The 19,205-nt window shown below is 42.9% G+C and overlaps 1 protein-coding gene across 1 annotated transcript in view; it reads right to left on the bottom strand.

The window, feature by feature from the left end:
- The window catches only part of cntnap2a (contactin associated protein 2a), a 305,794-nt gene that overhangs the window by 161,274 nt on the left and 125,315 nt on the right, over window positions 1-19,205 (bottom strand). Inside the window, exons 2-3 of the mRNA XM_062379226.1 lie at window positions 17,600-17,710; window positions 1,601-1,794 (exon numbers count right to left, since the gene is read on the bottom strand). Coding sequence (XP_062235210.1) covers window positions 1,601-1,794; window positions 17,600-17,710 — 305 coding nt within the window. The remainder of the gene's footprint in view (window positions 1-1,600; window positions 1,795-17,599; window positions 17,711-19,205) is intronic.

Raw genomic sequence — 19,205 nt, 5'->3', positions numbered from 1 at the left:
ATGCAGAGCTGAAAACCCACAGACGGAAAACCCATACACGGAAAAAACAAACACTGTGCTAATTTGTGAAAGTGAAAACACACTTAACTAGAGAGCCTGAAGCTCACACCAGTAACAATGGCCATCATCATGTTGATGTTCCACGCCATTAATACTCAGTAGTCATTAGATTGTTACTGCGTACTCAGGCCTCATTGGTCAAAACCCTTCAAACCTGGCCCTCATGTTGCTCTGAGCAACACAACTGTTGCGTCACAACTGTGTAAGTTGTGATGCAATTGTGGTGTTCGAAAGACACAATCATTTCGTGGTGGACAAAGTCGTGATTTGTAACGTTGCGATTTTCAAGTTTGAGAGAGGATATCAAAAGTCAAGAGGAAGAAAAGAAACCGGCATCTGTCGGTGGTGGAAGTTGGACTCAATGCAAAAAGTTTTATACATAAAAAAAAAACCTCAACATATAATAAAATACGAGGACTTCCTTATCAATCGGATGAATGAAGGATAAATATAGTTAAATACAAATAAACAGTATTCTGTCTTGTACTTTAACAGTTAAACAAGTCATTTTCAACTAACCCTCCTTGCATTTTCATATCCTCTTTGTTTTGTTTGGACGTTTGAAAAACCAAATACATTCACAACAGTATAATGTTAATTAAACATTGGCTGTCACTGACAATGTTGTCAATGAGTAACTAATGGTCTACTGCAGTAGACAATACCCTGAGGGTTTGGCAATGTCCAGGGCCATTTTCGACACTGACTCTTCAAGCAGATGAGAATCTGATGGACTGGTTAAAAAAAGAAAAACCTGTATGAGTCCACCATCAGAGACAAACATGAAAACAGCCCCTCCCCTCCACTCCCGGGTCTTAGATTTCTGCTGAGCTTGGTGTATCAATGTTATTCATGACAGGCCTATTCTTCTTCTCTCCTCTCCTCGAGCTGAGAGCCCATCTGTTATCACCTGAAGCCCTCCGCCAAGCTGAAGCGGTGAATACTGTGGGCCATTAACCCATTAGCTAATGATCATGGATTCTGAGATGCCCCGACTGATGTGCTTACAAACAGTGAGGTGATGGATGTCTTTTGTTTTGGAACCAGAGACGCAGACGACACAGCAGCCAGAGAGAGATCACATCCATACGATGTCAAAGGATAAAGAGAGTCCCGCATGTTGTTCTTCAACTGTTTTGAACCCAGCACTGCTTGAATAGCGTGCTTCGCTCAGATGTTACATAAAGATTGGGTTAATTGATTGATGAATACGTATGAGCACCATGTGCTGCCCCTCTACACAAGGTGTTTCTGCTTCTGGTTATGTGAGGGTGAAAGGAGGACTTCACGTTTGTATAATAACTGCAAGAAAAAGATTCTATTCATTTTTTAGAAATAGTGGAGGCTCGTTTGATTCCCTCTTCCATCACCGCTAAAATATTTACTTTTTGACCATTGCTTTTAACACCTACATCTCAAAATCACACCTTGATTAGTTTAGAGAAAATTATTAACAAGGTAAACCAAAAAATAGATACAGGGTCGAGTATTTTCCGAGCAATGCACACACAATAAACAGACCTATTCCTTGTGCACTCACCCAAATATTGCCATCCTGGTGATATGGTTTCCAGTTTCGTCCTGTGTCACTGTAGAGGAGACGGTACCGTGTGGTCCAATCAGAGCTGCTGTAGCGACCCTGGGTCGCTATGGCGCTCACCTGCTTCCTGGAACCCAGGTCCACCTGTAGCCACTGGTAATGGTCACTGTCCAGGGGTGACCAGCCACCGGCACCTGCAAAGTTGGTGATAATTTGTATTAAAAGGTTGTCCATCCTTAAATTGCTTTAGTGGTATAGTTGGAATATTTTTTTTGTTTTATTCTTGACCAAAGGATAAATACATAAAAAGTAACAAATTGGAGTTTATATGTTTTTTCTTTAGTATATACATCAATAACGAGCAAGTGCTGTCTGCTGCACATGAAGACAGACTTGCTGATCAGCTCCGGGGTCCCAGACACACAGAGAAGCAGCTTGGTGCCACCATAATGACTCTTCACAAAGTGAATGTGTAGTTTAAAGCTTATACTCTGCCCTTTTATTAATGGTCAGTGTCCAGCAGAGAGTGGCCTTCACATCTGCTCCAAGACAGACACAGGGATAGCATGTTTTATTAAGAGGTTTGCATACACGGTGAGAGCCTGTTGACTATAAAGATATGTCACCAGCTACTCTTCATCTTAAATCATAAATGATTCACTCTCCAACGTGGCAGAAACTTACGCTTCTGGAGAAATGGCAATGGTGGTTTGACATTTCAGGATGGATTCCGCACGCAAGACACAGTATGATATTTAATAAATGCTAAGGGATCAAACCATCATACATATAACTACAGCTAGACACCGTTTCAGCTCAGAGAAAAACAACAGGCCATGTAGGGAAACCACAATTACAATTTGTTTACTGATGATATCTATTCATCATAAAGTTCTACAAGAACATGTACATAGATTAACACGGGTATTAGACTTTACCTAGATGCACCTTACCTGTAAATAAATAAAAGGGCAATACTCTGAAGCACAAACATTACCAAAATGAATGAGTGCACGCCATTTATGTAAAACACAGGAGTCATTGTGCTTTTTTGGGGTGCTGCAAGGTACAGCACACTCAATGGCCCTGCAGGCGTCTACTAGCCCGTTTGCATGGCTTGCAAAGTAAGCTGTGCTGTGTGTAGTCAATAGACTATATAAAAATAAGCGTTTAGCAATTTCAGTGGTCAGAAAACAGCAAGAGCATGTAACATTTGCAGAGCAGCTGCAGCAGAGGCAACCGTAGGAGATCACTCCTGGACGTGCATGTATTCATATTTTTTGGGAGACAAGAAGTCATCATCCGAGTCTGCGGGACAAACTTGACCTGTGTTTTAATTTATCAGCAAGGACATCTTGTGAATTCATACAATATATTTGTCTTGGCTATAAAATCACTACTGTGCAAAGTATTGTATCAATAACGTTTCTTTGTTCTAGTTCTTCAGTACATTTTTCACAAATTTGTGCTGAAGGATGGAGGATGTTTCCATTTCCTCTTAGTTTTTCTTCAATGTCAACAGCCTCCTGCTCTCCCCCTGCACTGCTGTGCGCAATGAGTAAAAGCAGAAAATGTGTGGTGTTGCTGACGAGTGCAAAACAAAAGACCGCCCCGCTCTGCCATCCTGACCCGCAGTCAGGAATTCCCCCGGACAAAACCTACTGTGCATCGCAGGCAGGAGTAGAAGTGAGGTTTCTCATCTGACAAAGATATAGTGAAGAAGCTGTGGAGCTACTTCTTTGTTTCTCCTCACCTATAGCTGCAGTGTTGGTTTGGATTTCCTGTCGTCTTTTACTGTTGCAGACAGCTGGTATCGGGTGGAGGGGACTAGAATCAATATTCTTATAACATAAGAAGCAGTAGACTTTGTGGTCTTTGCAAGACAAAACTACTGGATTTATAAAGTCAAAATGTAACTAGTTTCCCCTTTACTTTGGCTAATCTAATTACTAATTGAACACTTTAACTCACTCTAAACCAAAGGGCTGCCCACAGGAACTTTGGCATATACCGGTCAAAGGTTGGGATATGTTTGGAGGCAAGTGAACGTTAGTCCTTGAAGTGGGAAGCAGGACAAATGGGCAATCATAAGGATCTGTGCGACTTCGACAGGGGCCAAATTGTGATGGCTAGATGGGTCAGAGCATCCCCAAAGTGGCAGGTCTTGTGGGGTCTTCCCAGTAATCAGCGGCCAGTAGTGGTCCAGGAAAGGAACTAGTGATTGATCAAGAAAAAGCGATGACTCAGCCTCTAGATATCTTTGTTTATCCTTGAAAAACAAGCTGGAGCTGATATCTCGGTATCAGACATCCTCAGAGGTCCATGCCTCTGGGTCAGAGCTATTTTGGCAGCACTGTAGGACTGGCTGTTGGTTTTAATGTTGCAGCTGATTGGTGATTGCGAAAACACTGCCCCAAAGATGAAAGGTTTATGATCTCCTATGGGTGCACCAAAGTTGGAAGACATTTTTACCAAGGTGAAATATTGCTTTGGATGAAAATGACTCTCTCTGAAAGCATCAAAAGAGATCGTTGCAGTGCCATTTTCGCCATGGCTACACTCTCAACAGTTGGAGTATATTGCTGGGTTTGTTATATATCCACTAAGTGGCAGTCAGCAACCTTGTGCTAGCCTGAACATGTTTCGGGCTTCATCGCCAGACAAATTGCGTCCCCCGTCACACCTCCAGGTGTCTACCTGAGGCAGGGCCCAACTCCCCTGGACCACGCAGGTTAAATGAGCCGCAGGTTAAATGGTGCGTAAACAAGAAATGAACAAGGCAACTGCTAGACAGATGGGAAAGAGAAATATCGGGCGAGATCCCACTGTCCTGATTTTAGCTGCCGATATAAAGAACAGGGAGTGGGAATTAAAATGCCAAAATTGTGCCAAATGTAGGCTATAAGTGCATTTTTTTTAATGAAATATGCAAGAAAATATACACACTTTCAGAAACACACACCGAGCTCTGAGGATGTATCTGTGCAGCCTGTGACAGAAAGCGATTGGGAAATGATTATAGCGTAGAGTGGGTGCGGGTGGCCTGCGAACGAGGGCATGTCACGCCAGTTTTCCTTGATTCTCTGTGTTGGATTTTTATTTTTTTTACAAAAGACCCAACACGGATAAGAAGGAAACATGCTGAAATCACAAGTGAAGGAGAGTAACTTATTGTAAAATGACAAGGGGAGAGTGATACATGAGGACACACTGAGAGAAAGGGGAGATAGTGAGACCAAGGAAGTATGAGAGTGGGAGAATGCCAAGCATGGCGGAGGAGGCGTGAGAGATGATAGTCATATGATAAAATAGAGGGCGAACCGGTTTGCCATGTTTCCCCCTCCCTCGGCGAAAATCCTATATCTTATCCAATTACAGAGCCATTACACTCCAGCCCCAGCCTTGATAGATAACCAGGCCTGTATCAGTGGAAATGTCAATACCTCAAAAAGCCGTTGCAGCAAAGCCATTCCCCTGGGGGGGAAAAGGTTGGAGGCATTGAAGGGTGAGGAATTGTGTGCGGCGTGGGCGGGGTGATAGTGATAAGTAAACAGACAGCATAAAAAATAAAGATTAAGGAGGCAAGCTGAGTGGACAATGACCGAGGCAGTGTGACACCGCGAACAAGACCCGGCAACAAGCAATGAGAGGGCATGTGTGGCGGCGGCGAGGGCTGACAAAAGAGGGGAGCAGGCAGAAAAATGGAAATGAAGGAGAGGAAGAGAGATGAATGAGCTGAGGAGAGAAGGGAGTGATGAGACGACTTTATGGCTCAGGTATTGTGAAGGCCGGAGATGAGATAGCATGCGGATGGGATGGTGAGAAAAAAAAAAAAAAAGGACAGAAAGGGAGCAATGTAACGACGGTAAAGAAGGTGATAGATGAGCACATAAGTGAAGAGGGGGAGGGAGACCAGAGCGCCGGGGGGAAAGGATGCGAAACTTGGGAGAGAGAGAGATAAACGGAGGCCATTAAACATTGAAAAGGGGGACACCATCAACTTAGAGTGAGGCTGCATGCGAGTTCAAATGACAGAGAATGGAAAGCAAAGAGTGGAAAAGTTAAGGGTGTGGAGCTCAGGACAAAAGAGAGATGGAGGAAAGTGAGAGCAGAGTGCCGGGAATATACGAGTGGCCATAAGAGCCCCTTAATGTCCCTTCCTTTCAAAGCTTTCCTGTTTCAAATGGGCTTCACTGGTCAAATCTGAGTGGCATCACCTATCGGTTTGTCAATTGCCATTTTAAAAAAGCCTCTTGTTTTTTTTTAAACCAGGTTACCAAATTTGGGAGAAGCGAGAGGTCTGACAGAGAGATTGAGGAAATTGCAGTGCTACAGTACTTGCTGTCTTTCGTACGGTGTCCGTACCCAAATGCCTACCGTGTGTTTGATCGTCTATTTAACTCCAAGTGGGACCACAGTTTACCCAATCAACATGCTGTATCGACGAAAGCTAACATTTGAGACCATGAACTTTGTGTGAAAAGGTTTTTATCAAGTGAGAAGTAGCCTAATTTTCTCAAATTCTTTTGTGGAGTGGCCCTCTGCTGGTAATCCGAGAGAACACAGTTTCCAGGCCCTTCCGCACTGGCTTCAACGTCAAAACCCGGAGTTTATTTACGAACTTAATAATCATTTCAAAGGGGCTACAGTAAAATCTGACAAAGCCTAAAAAACGATGTCAACGACGTGGTAAAATGTTTTCTTTTATTTGTTAAAAATGGAATAATTCAATAAAAACTGCTCTGCCCACAAGCTCACCCCTGTTTTGTGGAAGCTGCTTAATTGCAAACAGCTTTCTTGTGTTGGCCAGTGAGAACCACAAAGCAAGCAGCGCTTAAAGCCACTTAAATGGTAAAACTCCAATATCCTCTATCCTGCAGTGTTACCGCCTCACTAACCACACTCCCGCCACCGGTGCCTCGTAAGCATGCATCCAAACCAAAAACTGCTCTGCAATAACAAAAAACACACACACACACACACACACACACACACACCAACACAAGAGGCTGCATCGCTGTGTTTCATGACCACCACTTTGTATCCTGTTTGTTTTAGCTTAACAAATCTCTCCTTCACCTCAGCAGAGGACAACGAAAAGGAATCTCAGATTGAGGGTGTGAGGTCAGAGCGGGGGTATTGTCTCCAATACCTTCAAATCAAATTAAAATTAACATCAATACAGAATGATAAGTAATCGACCCCATCTACCACCACCAGCAGAACTGATCACGAAATATTCCACCTCTATCAAAATTTAAATGTATTTTAAATAATCTCTGATAAAGATAATCACCTACCTACTGCATCGCTCTCCTCTGACACTGACCTCTTGATACACCTCTGCACAAATACATTGGAAAATAAAAGGGCACTCGGAGAGCAGGCCCCTCCTCCAATGCTGATTGGACACTTTATCCCCACATTGCATATACATTTATAAAAATCAGAGACCTATGTCATGCTCAGAGACATTCTCTGTAAACATCTCACCTGTTACTTGATATGAACGCTCTACAGAGAAGAGGCTGAGATCTTCTCCCTCATTATAGATAAGTGGTGACTCATCCTCAGCTGAGCTCAGAAAACACACAAACACTGCAGCAGTTCCCTTAAATAACAGCAAAAAACTACCAGCTAGAAACTACCAGCTAAAACCATTCTGCAATATTGCTGCAGTGCTGGTCAGAAAACCTGCCTCCTCCGTGTTAGTGCATGGGACATGGATCAAAGTCAAAAGGTCAAAAATAGATCATGTTCTCCCAAAGATGGTTATTTTTTAGGTAGATCCTATCAAACTGATGAATGTTCTCTTGATGTTATTCACTGTAACAATATAATAAAGCTATTAAGCCAGTTATGTTACAATTATATAACAAAAGAACAACCCTGTAATGAATGAGCAGGCTGCGTTCTTATAGCAGTGCATCTGTCAGTGGGAATATGGCTTTGAGAGGTGAATGAAAGGACAGGGTGATGGTGAGGGAAGAGGGGGTGAAGAGGCAGCATAGAGCATAAGGGGGGTTAGGGTTACAGAGTCACCAGCGAGAACAGATGGGAGTCGGAGAAAAGCAGATAGATCGAAAAGTCCTGAGAGACGTAAAGGTTTCGAAAGGTTGTTAAAGTGATGGCAAGCATTCGGGAAAAACAGTGAAGAGAGAAGAAAGCTTTGGGCGTAAGAGCTTGATGTCGGATGTCAGGGGAGGGAAAGGAGAGACAAATAAAGGATAGAAAAAAAAATGAAAAAGCCGGGACCAGAGAAGTGAGATGGGAAAATGCTGTCATGGACTGGAGAGGAGAGGAGAGTCCATGGAAAACAAGAGGAGCAGATAAGAGGTGAGGGGCGAGGAGGGGCAGGGGAAGAGTGATATAAAAAAAACGTACAGGCGCAATGAAAGGTGAAAGCTTGAGGGAGAACGCGGGAGGAGCGAGAAGAGGATGACAGAATAAAGTGGGGACGGGGGGGGAGGCCGGTGGTGTTGGGAGAATGGAAGGTGAGAGGACGGGAAGAAGGAAGCGAAAGGGGGAGCGCCGGGGGACTGTCGCCGCTCTCTCGCCTGTCACACACGCAGATGTTCGGGGAGGGGAGCGGGAGCAGGAGGGAGGACAGGGGAGAGAGCGGGGGTGCGGAGAAGGTCAAAGACACCACCTTCCGAGGAAGACAGGGAAGAAAAGGAGAAAGGCGGGGTGGCACGGAGGACAAGGATCAGGAGATAACGCTCAGGACAACGGACGCACAATAAGAACGATCCCAGATCAGAGCAGAGAGAATAAAGATTTGAAAGCAACAGAGGCAGCCGAACACTGTCGCCTGGACTTTTCTACACCGGAGCTGATATGGATCTTGAGAGTCAACTGCTGATAGGAAATAACTTTCCCTGGATATTGACACTGGCAGCATCAACTCCTGTGTGTTTGCATATAAATAGTGGTGAGACTACATTTAGGAAATAAGTAAAAAATAAACTACTCCCATCCAATTGATTTGTCTGACACAATTTATCCATAAGTCGGTGACTTTTTCTCATTTTGTTTTTAATCAGCCATAAATAATCACCAATTCAGTTTCTCTAATGGGAGAATTTGATTATTTACTATGTTTTGAATAATTTCAAAATAGAACACCTTTCATTTTTTGACAGATGGAAACTGGTTCTATTGGTTTTTAACAAACCAGCAAAGCAAACTGCACTGAGATCTGTGACGAGCCGAACGTGTGAATCACTCCACTGTAGCTCCTGGTCATGACATCTTTCACCTTTTATTTTTAAGGTTTCATATACTCTACTAAAAAGATAATGGACCACTGAAAAATTATAGATGAACAAATAATACTCTTATCTACTCAGGAAGATCAAACTTTAATGAACATATGTATATATATATATGGTCATAAAAGTACTGTACTTTACCAATTCATCAGCCCATTGTGCAATGGTTTAAAATCTGTGTGAAGAGCTGACACATACATCCTGCTACTCTACAACAAACTTCACCTGAACTGGGATCTGTGATTCCTGCGGCAACGATGCTGCCGTCTTTTAACTAAGCCGCATAATTAAAAGGAGATAAATGTGTTGTCTGCTAGCAACCTGGTGAAAACGTTCCTGTGTGGCACCCTGCAACGGGCTGCGCCGGCCAAATGGAAGTCACACAGAGAGGCTCCTACTGAGATAAAAAAAAAAAAGACCAAGCTGAGGCCAAAAAAAACACCCCATGGTTGGGTCGCTTTCCAAGCTTGCAAAACAAGGTCTGGGTTATCTGTGATGACACAGATAACCCAGCATAGCAGCAATGTCGGAGTGTGTATGTGTGAGGAGTAGAGTCACACTGATATCAGAGTGTAACCACCAATAACCACAGCTAATATCAGTTGTGCAGTGGCATGAAGAAAAGCTGCATCTGTAAGGTGCAATCAAAGTTACCATCCAAGCTTGTTATTGCCCATTTTCTAGCCAAAAACTAAAAGAAGGAAACATAAGGTAAAACTAAAAAATGGAAAAAAATAATAATCAAGCCATGAGGTGCCGTAAATAGCTTCCTTTTGAAACCATTAACTCATCAAATCTTTGTGGCTATATTCTTTTATCTCTTGTCTGGTTCCCTCCTCGGTTGTTGATTTTAAGATGGAGGTGATTGCATCTCACCGAGCTGGACGAGTCATTGGGTTGTCCATGGCTGCAGGGGAGTGAACGTGGAGATGTACTTACAGTTCCTGCTTAACAGTAACAAGACGTGCCAGAAGGATTTATCAGTCGGCTGATCACAATCGGCCAACATGTGCCTTTCACAAAAATCAGTATCTGCGTTAATGTTTATTTGCGATATAAAAGTATGTTATATAAAAATGTGCATTTATATTCGTTCATTTAAAAAAGTTTGCTTTCTTCATTTAAAATCTATACACGTTTTATTTACAGTAATAAACGGTTCGGTTGTATATTGTTAAGTCCCTTTGGCGTTGATAACATCTTGGGGATCATTGCCAATTTCTTTGATATCAGCCTTCAAAACTTTTGTTAAAATCCATCCATCCATCACCACATCCTTTTGAGAATAGCAGCAGCGAATCACAGCTGACATTTGGCGAGAGGCGGGGTCACAGCATTTTGCAGGGCCACCATAAAGAGACAAACATCCATTCATGCACTCATTCACACGTATATTCCATTTAGATTCTCTAATTAGCCTTAAAAATGTGAAAATCGATCTCAAATGAAAATTTGACTGTTAACCTGTGTACGCGCAGGTGATGAACACTACTGTGTTTTGAATGTCTACTGCCGAGCCGAGCGACGCGAAATATGTGGCTCCGTCAAGCTGCCTGCTGGGTTCCACAATAGACTGCTGGTAGAAAATCAGAGGAGAGAGAGGAAAAAAAAAAAAAAGAGCAAACAGTGGTAAAGCTGAAAGAGCAAGTGAGCAAGATGAGGGCGATAAAAGGAACAAAAGTGCGATCGAACAAGTGAAAGTGTGTGAGAGAGAGAGAGTGCAAAGGAGGGGATAAAGGCTTTCTGAGACGCGGAGGTTCTCGAGTCAAAGAGCAGACTTCAGAGGGCGACTTCGGAGGGGGTCACTTTGGACGAGCGGCTGGTGGCAGGTGACAAGTGACGCCGGCAGATCGCAGCATCAAACAAACGAACATCTTCCCTCTGTCTTACTGTCAGCGCGGGAGACTGAGGGGGCGTGTACACAAATGACACAATTGGCTTCCGTGCCTGCAGGTTCAAAACCCTGTCGTGAAAAAATGTGAGTGAGCATTTTATCAAAGTTGCCACTTTTCAAACCCAAACCGCATTAACGGAGACTATAACTTTGTAATTAATTAAGATGCCGGGGCGTCGGATGGGGGGGAAAAAAGGCGGCAGAAAGAAAACAGCTGGTTAGCCCTCTGTTAGTACTTCATCTTTCTGTCATGGGGCGAAGGGAGCGGATGGAGACAGAGTAATTTAATTAGGAGCGGACCGTCATTATCGGTGGATGACTGCGACGGCTGAAGACATCAAACAATCCTGCGAGATGACAGCGAAGCGGAGAGCGACGCGCGAGGAGCCGGTCGCTCTGACTGGCGTACTCTGATGTCCTTCATTTGAATGAGGACGACTAAAGTGCAACTTTGAAAAAAACTTTGGGAAAAAGTGTGAAAATGTCAGAGGAGAGAAAGTAAAAAAAAAAACTAGATAATGAAGTCTGAGGAGAAAGAGAGGGGGCAGGCTGAGAAAATGGAGTGTGGGATTGAGAATGCTACTGTAGAAAATAGAAAGTGTATGGAGAGAAAATGATTTGGAGTGGGGGGGGGGGGGGGGGGGCAGTGATGTGATGGAGGGCAGAGGGAGACGAGACAGAGCGGAGGGCAGAGGAACAGAGAGATAAGGAGAGAAGAAAATGGAATATAAGGATCAATGGCCACGTGTTGGTGATTAGTGGGCCAATCTCATGCTTGGCCACGGCTGCACTGCGCAGTAGTGCGGGTGCACATGCAACCCCACCAGCCGCAGAGAGACGACTTCTTTTTTACTCAACTCAAAGTACTGTTTATTAAAATATAGCAAGCTCAGGCAGAAGTGAAGTTGAATGAACTGTTTCATTACGCTTAATTGCCTTGGGATTATTTTTTTAAAAAGGTGTTAAAGATCGAATTTTCAAAAAATACACTATTTTCCTCACACTGTCCATTACTGCAGCTGCTCTTTACAGCCTCCATCTGAAACTGTCCCGAGGCTCCCGACTCTTTAAGCCCCCCACCCCCCCGCGATAGCAGCCCCCTGTAAAGCCTATGCATTCGACTGATTAGAAATACAGATTCAAGAGGCAGTGTAACAGGTAAATGTGAACCTACAGTCCATTTATCAAGGCTATGACGTTCCATTTTTATTATAATCATTTCAAAGCAGCGTTCAACTGTGTAATCACCTTGGAGGACATAGCATGTGGTGCTGTTCAGCTGTGTTGCATTATCCAGAGAGGTGTTTCTATTATTCAGCCTACCTTCACTGATATGAATGCAGGGGGGGGGGGGGAGAACCTGATAGAAACCCCTGAATACCGCAGCAGGTGTCCATAGACTTTAAGGAGCCATATTAAGCATCATAAATCACATAGACAGCCACGTCATATACAATTAACTGCGGCACAAAGCAGCAGAAAATGTGGAGGTGAATACACAACATGGAATCCAGAGCAGCTGCAGCCAACACGGACCGAGGGCAACGCAGTGGTTGTCGATGCCCTGCTCTGTACTGTGAGTTACGACAATCAGCCTTTTTGTCGCATGCCACTGCCTGAACATCCCTCTGCAACTCTTGTGAACTGTGAAGTCGTCCTTCTGCTCCTTTTATGCTCAACGTATAATGTAACCATGTCCCATGAGCCTCTCTGGTCTCACTGGTTTCAAACGCTGAGCTAGACCAGATCTGCAGCCAAAACAGACAAAGTCAGAAACAGAAGAAAGGTGCTACACCGCTTACAGATGGTAGAAGTCAACGGCTTAAAGTATTATCTAATTAAACATGCGCTCATTTGAACACCTCTCCAGAACAGAAGTGTGAATATTGGATGATGGATTGGATTTAAAAGTACAATCTGTAATTAATGTTTCATTAAGAAAGGTTTGTGGCAAGGGTATTTTGGATATCTCCTTTTATTAAACTATGATTCAGAAATTACTATCAATTGCTGTGAAACTCCTCAGAAAAAACTTTTTAAGAATACAGATAGAAATGAAACGGAAAAATCTGGTGTATGAGAAACAAGAATTACTTGGATTAGCCCTTTGCCCTAAAAACATGCAATCAAGATTAGATTTTTTCCAGACTTTTATGAGGTCACTGTGACCTCCATCTTTGTGCTTCAACCGACAATAACTTATGAGTTCACCTTCGACTGCAAATTTTCAATTGAAATTCAAAAAAGAAAGAAGAAGAAACAACCTCTGTGTAAATTAAATCAAACTATCAAACGCATGGATGTAGTTTAGCTGCGGCCAAATTATTTATCCTTAAAAATGCTATACAACAGAGCTTGTACTATAAGATACTTCAGGGTTTAGCAGGCAGGGAAGGCCTATAGGCCAATCCATCGTTTTCTAGTCGCAAGACTTTGATATTAATCAAAGCCGAGCCACCGAGAGTCCGTGTGGACGTGGCACATTGCACCGGACAAATAAACTGGACGCTTGCTTTGTGCACCACATGCATGTGCTGTTTATTTCCCAACCCTGCATCATGGGAGGTGCAAAGGATCCAAGGCTTGCGGAGCTTGATGCAGACAAATTAAAAGGAATGATATGTCAGCATCTGCAATTTCCTCTCTCTCGAGTCGCTTTGCCTTATTCAAGGTGTGAACTGAATTTGTGTGCCACTTTGAAACGAGACTGCTCAAAATGAATTATGTGCAGATGCTTTTTTAAAAACTGTTTAATAATATCAAACAAATGTTAATATCAGTCTTGAAAATGTTCTGTGACCCGTCTTCAAACCTGGCAGTCCCACGTGGCTCGGAAACCTGGAGATGAAGGGATGTGAGGAAACCATCTCTTTCTACATTTCATTAGTGTGGGTTTCTCTTCCTTGCTTTCTCTCTCAGGTTCAAATAGAGTAAAGAATTTTGACAGTTAGGGGAGTGGGCTCATCTCTCGCCCTTTACCTGACACCCTGGAGATGTGCAGAGCGTCTCAAAACTGAACCAATACTACGGAAAGGCTGCGAGGGGGTGGGAGGAGGTACGTTGGGGGGGGGGGGGGGGGTGTAGAGGGACAGGAGTGATGGAAAGAGGCAGGAAAGAGTCGTGACAGCAGGTGGCTTCCATAAAAACATTCTTAAGCCATTGCCTATATAGAAAATGCTCGTGAATATGTTTTTTCCATTCACTCTGGTTATAAGGCTCGCACTGTTCTGCTCTTTAAAGGATAATCAAACCTCAAGCTGTGAAAACAATGTAGAAAACATACATTTTATTTTGTCTCCTTTACACAACTTTCCATTTAGCATAAATGCACGCACCAACCTTTCCTATTCAACCAAAAGTAAAAGCCTTTTTTTGTGTGAAATATTTTGTTTTTATGATGAAAAAAGGGGAAGCTGGGAAAGAGGGGAGGCTGAGGAGGAAGGTGTTAGAAATATATAAAGTGTCAGTCTTCATCAGTCTGCTCTGTTTTCAAAACCAGGAGGCAGAAACTCCCCGTCTTCACAAATATAATAATGAAAATAAACAAATCTGGCTCATATCGTTCAACCGATGTAATAATGTAATAATGGACCGCACCAGCTACTGACAAAGGACTGAAATAAGATACTGTGATGTATCTGTATATAGGGACTGTGTTTTCAAACCAAAGACAAAAGACATTGATCACTGTAGGGCTGTGCAATGTGGCCAAAATTACCTTGAGTTAAAATGTTTACATCAGTCCATAATGAGAATTCTAAATGACACATTATTATTATTTATTTAGCAGAGAATTTTTACAGTTTTTGTTGTTGTTCTTTCCTCTTGTGTATAATATGGATTTCTGTGCCCTGTTTTAGCATATATTAAGATAAATAAATATAATCCCCCTGACACATACAGTAACATATATTAGGGACACACACACATAAACACACACACTTATGAATAGAGGGAAGAGTGTGTGTGACAGAAGGATGAGCATGCAGGGTATGGACCAGGGGCCTGGTGACTGGCTGGCATACAGAAAACAACGGCCTGCCAGGAAAATCATAATGGCATCATTTCACATCTCTCACACACACACACACACACACACACACACACACACACACACACACACACACACACACACACACACACACACACACACACACACACACACACACACACACACACACACACACACACACACAGACAAGGTGTGTGCAGCCAAGAAATGGATATACATACACACACATCTTCTCTCTAACAAACACACACACACACGCGCATATAGCCTCACAATCTAATAGCTGTCAGCATTCACAACAGAAGCTTAATATGAGTGGTGTGTCCCATTGATTCCGTGCCTCCCTTGTTTCCACACCACTGGGAGATTGGAGTAGATTGGCTTATCCGCGCACCCTTGTGTCACTGACGGCACATTTGGCAGCAAAACGCGGCTGCTTAGAGGGACCCCTCCTCATAGTGTGACTGTGTGGGCATGAAGCTTTAATCCCGGATATTAAAGTTTGTGTGTCTGTGGCAGTATGGGTGTTAAATGTGTTGGTTTTGTGCTTTTCATGCATATGAACATGTATCATGGAAGCTTGAGGGGATGTTTATGTGTTCCTCTAAGCTCTTGTTATGTGTCTGCAACTGTATTCTCTTATTCTAAATATGTGGAAATATGTAAATATGTTTGTGTATTTGTTACATGTGACTCTATATGCGCTTCGTGTCCACATTTGTGATTTGTGTACAGTGTTGGAAAATGACCATACTTAACAATGCAGATTTAAATTTTGAGTGGCATCCTCTTTATAACTGAAATATCAGGACTTTTTTAAAGGTTCGGTATGTAGAATTTAGTGACATCTATTGGTGAAGTTGCATGTTGCAGCTGAATACCCATCAGCTCAGCCTCCCCTACAAACATGAAAGAGAAACTGTGGTGGCCTTCATTTGTCATAAAAACTCAAAATGTGTTTTGTTTGTCCAGCCTGAGCTACTGTAAAAAAAAAAACATTGCGGCCTCCATCGACAAGACCTGCTCCTGATGTCACTATAAGTTATTTTAACACAAAACGTAAAGAACACAACAATAAGTACAATTTGGATGCAACACACTAGTTAAAAAACATCACTCGGATTATTTTAATTTCTGCCAATAGATCCCTTTCACCTAATTCTTACACACTGGACCTTTAAGAAAGAGACAATTATTTGAATGGCACATCTCTCGTTCTTGTAGAGAGGATTTTCTAAGGATGTAACCTGATTGACCCTTCCTATACAACTTGTCTGCCTTTCGGTTTCCCCTCTCATTTCCTATCCCACCCCTGTCAAAGGTGTCACGCTCAACAAGATGACGACCTCATCATCCAAGCACAGCGTCATTCTCTTGAGGACACAGGGACAGACAGGACGAGATTTTGACATGTGTCTCAGCATGCACCCATTTTGGCACATTTAAGGCTATAATGGGAGGAAGTCAGTTCCTTGTTTAACATAGTGGTGGCTCTGGCTGTCATAGACTCATTTGGATCAGGACAGAATTGGGGATGTGTGAGAAAATAAAGGGTTTGGTAATTACGAGTCAAACTGCCAGGTAGTGAAAGAGGAAGAGAAGAGAATATATTTCATTGCCAAGTAGAGAACGAGCGCAAATGCTCATGTTAAATCTATTAGGTTGAACTTTTTCAGGTGCTTTTGCAACAAAACTTTTTGTTAACAATGCTACAAAGACATGAGCCTTGGTCCAGACTATCTGAATATGAAACATCCATAATCTGAGTGATAATTATCAAATTTATTATCAAATTTATTTAAATTTGGGATTGATCATTCCACAATTAGTCCCAACATTTAATTTTTAAAATGCGTTTACACATCGGCAGCTATTTGGGCCTTATTCAGACACACTTTTGCTTTTTTCCAAGAATCCAAACACAAAAAGTAGTTTTGTTAAAGAAGAAATTCCATTAAAGCTTCACGTCAAGACATTTAACTGAAGGACTTATGTGAACTGTGGCTGAGTGTATTTCACACTGCATTGTTCAGCTACTTTAATTCGCGTGTTGCTGTCGCTCTTCAGCACAACAACATTCTGAAATTTCGACACTTCAGCCATTACATGATCCCCAAGGACCCCCGGCTCTGAGGTGACAGAGGCATAAAAGCATGTGGAGAAAATAATGCACAAGTCGGATATTTACACTTGTTCATTACCACTGCAGGTCTTTATCCTCTCATTCTTTCTTGTTCTAAGGGGTCATGATTAAGAGGGGGGGGGGGGTTCCTCCCGTCCTCACTCAGCAGCATTTATATTGGAGCGCTTAAACACACCAGATTACCTGGCCTTTATTTGCCAGCTCTGAGCTCTGTCTCCTCAGTTGTCGTGTGACTATATTAGACGGAGAAAGAATATGAATTATTAATTGTATAAACATGGAGGGGTGTAATTGTCTGGCCCTATCTCTCTCTGCTGTGGACTGATGAGGAAATGAGCTTTGGCCTGAGTCACAGAGATAATGAGGGAGAGAAAGGAGGGGACAATACAGAGAAGGGGGCGAAGGGAGAAGTATCACAAGGTAGAAGACGACTGGGTGGAGGGTGACAGCAGCCGTGCAGGGATCACACTATGAAGGCTATGACCTGTACTTTGTGTCGTCTGTAAAATCTGTCATAAGGAGACGTGTGCATGTGCCCGGATGAGATATTTATCACGTCTGAGCGGGCATGCTCAACCCTACTATATACAGCATTCATGTATCAGTGAGCACACGGACACGCGCAGGGTTTGTGTGTGTGTGTGTGTGTGTGTGTGTGTGGGGTCGTGTGTGACTCTACCTCCTCTCCTGTTGAGCTTGGCGTATCCGGCTGCGTATCCATTGGAGAAAACAGATGAGCTGGTGAAGGCTGTGTGAGGCAGAGGGGACGCCAGGGCCTCGTCACATTTTGCTGTGGAGAGACGGAAAAAGAAGTACGGAGAGCCGAGGAGGGACGGAGGAGAGAGGGACGATGGGACAGAAAGTTGGAAAGGGAGGAGTAAAGAAAAAGAGAAAATATAAACATTAGTATTTTTTTACATGAATTAGAGAAACAGACATTTATCAACACCACATATAGGTCGGAAAAAGGGCTCTGTACACTAATTCTAAATCACAGCACCGTACATTAAATGTTTTATAAAGTAATTGCAGGATACAATTTCCCTGGCTAAAGCTCCTTTAATTTTTCATAATCTTTCACTCACTCGGCTTCACTCAAGGTTGAGGAAGCCGTCTTTGGGCCGAGAACTTAGTTGGATGCGTCAGTCATGAGCCAACAGGGGCATCGAAAACATGATGTCTGAGTTCAAGTGCTCGGCAAAAAAAATGACTATAACAAGCAAAGTGACCTTGTAACCAGATGCAGATACATAATAGATTTAGAAGAGAGAGAAAAAAGAAAAAGAAATGTAAAAATAGTTGACAAGCTGCATTCAGTAGACTTACTCAGCCTTGATTCACAAATTGTTGGGTCACTTCTTAAACTTCTTGAAGGGAAATTCTACTTGAAATATAAAGATTTCTAAGAAACTGCAGACAGGTTCTACACCACTTTTTAGGATGATGTAATAAATCAAGGCAGAGGATGTTAGTCTCCTCAATTGAGATCTTTATTGTTGGTTATGACATTGTGAGGCTTTAATATGTGGCTTTATACGCATCACATATCAATTCCAAAAGGAGTGAACTTTTTAAATGCAGGCTACAAAGGCTTTACAGTTGCCTTTCCCACAGCACATTACTATGAAAGCCATCAAGCAGACCTGCATCCAGATACACATCCCCCCTTCCCTCCTCCAGCTGCATGAACTGTGTACCCAAAGCAGCCACGAGGAAAATAGTGAGAGAGACCAGCGATGTAGTGGTGCTGAGTCCATGCTGACCTCCGTGTCAACCCACAACTCCTCGCATTCTCAAAAGAAATCTAAGAGAGCGAGTGTGGCGGAATATATCAGAGGCACACAAAGGCAGCAAAGATTACACTGGACAAATACACAAATACATATTCCTGACGCACACCTGACACACACACAAAGTCGCCCTCCTCTCTCTCTCAATTTTCCGTCTTTCACTCACTCATACACACAAACAAAAATGCACTCGCCTCCACTGGTACATTAGGCTTCACGCAGAGAGAGAAATTGCGAATGGTCTGTCAGGCCAGGTAGAGGCAGTCAATATTTCTCTGTCATGCCCGGCCTGTGTGTGCGACTTGGGGTGTGTACAAGGGAGATTCAGGTGTAGCAGAAAGAGAGATGTTTGTCTTTCTGTACATGATTGTGTGTGAGTGTCAGAGCTTCTTGGGCTGTTGGCTTGTTAGACATATTACTTTTTTGTCACGGGTGGGTTCACAGCGAGAAAAGTAATGACATTGTCAGATCTTGATAATGTACGACTGAGTGGGT

The sequence above is a fragment of the Platichthys flesus genome, chromosome 21, assembly GCF_949316205.1.
Source record: "Platichthys flesus chromosome 21, fPlaFle2.1, whole genome shotgun sequence".
NCBI classification, from domain to species: domain Eukaryota; kingdom Metazoa; phylum Chordata; class Actinopteri; order Pleuronectiformes; family Pleuronectidae; genus Platichthys; species Platichthys flesus.
Note: the sequence above shows the minus strand (reverse complement) of the source record. Positions and strands in the feature narration are given on the sequence as shown.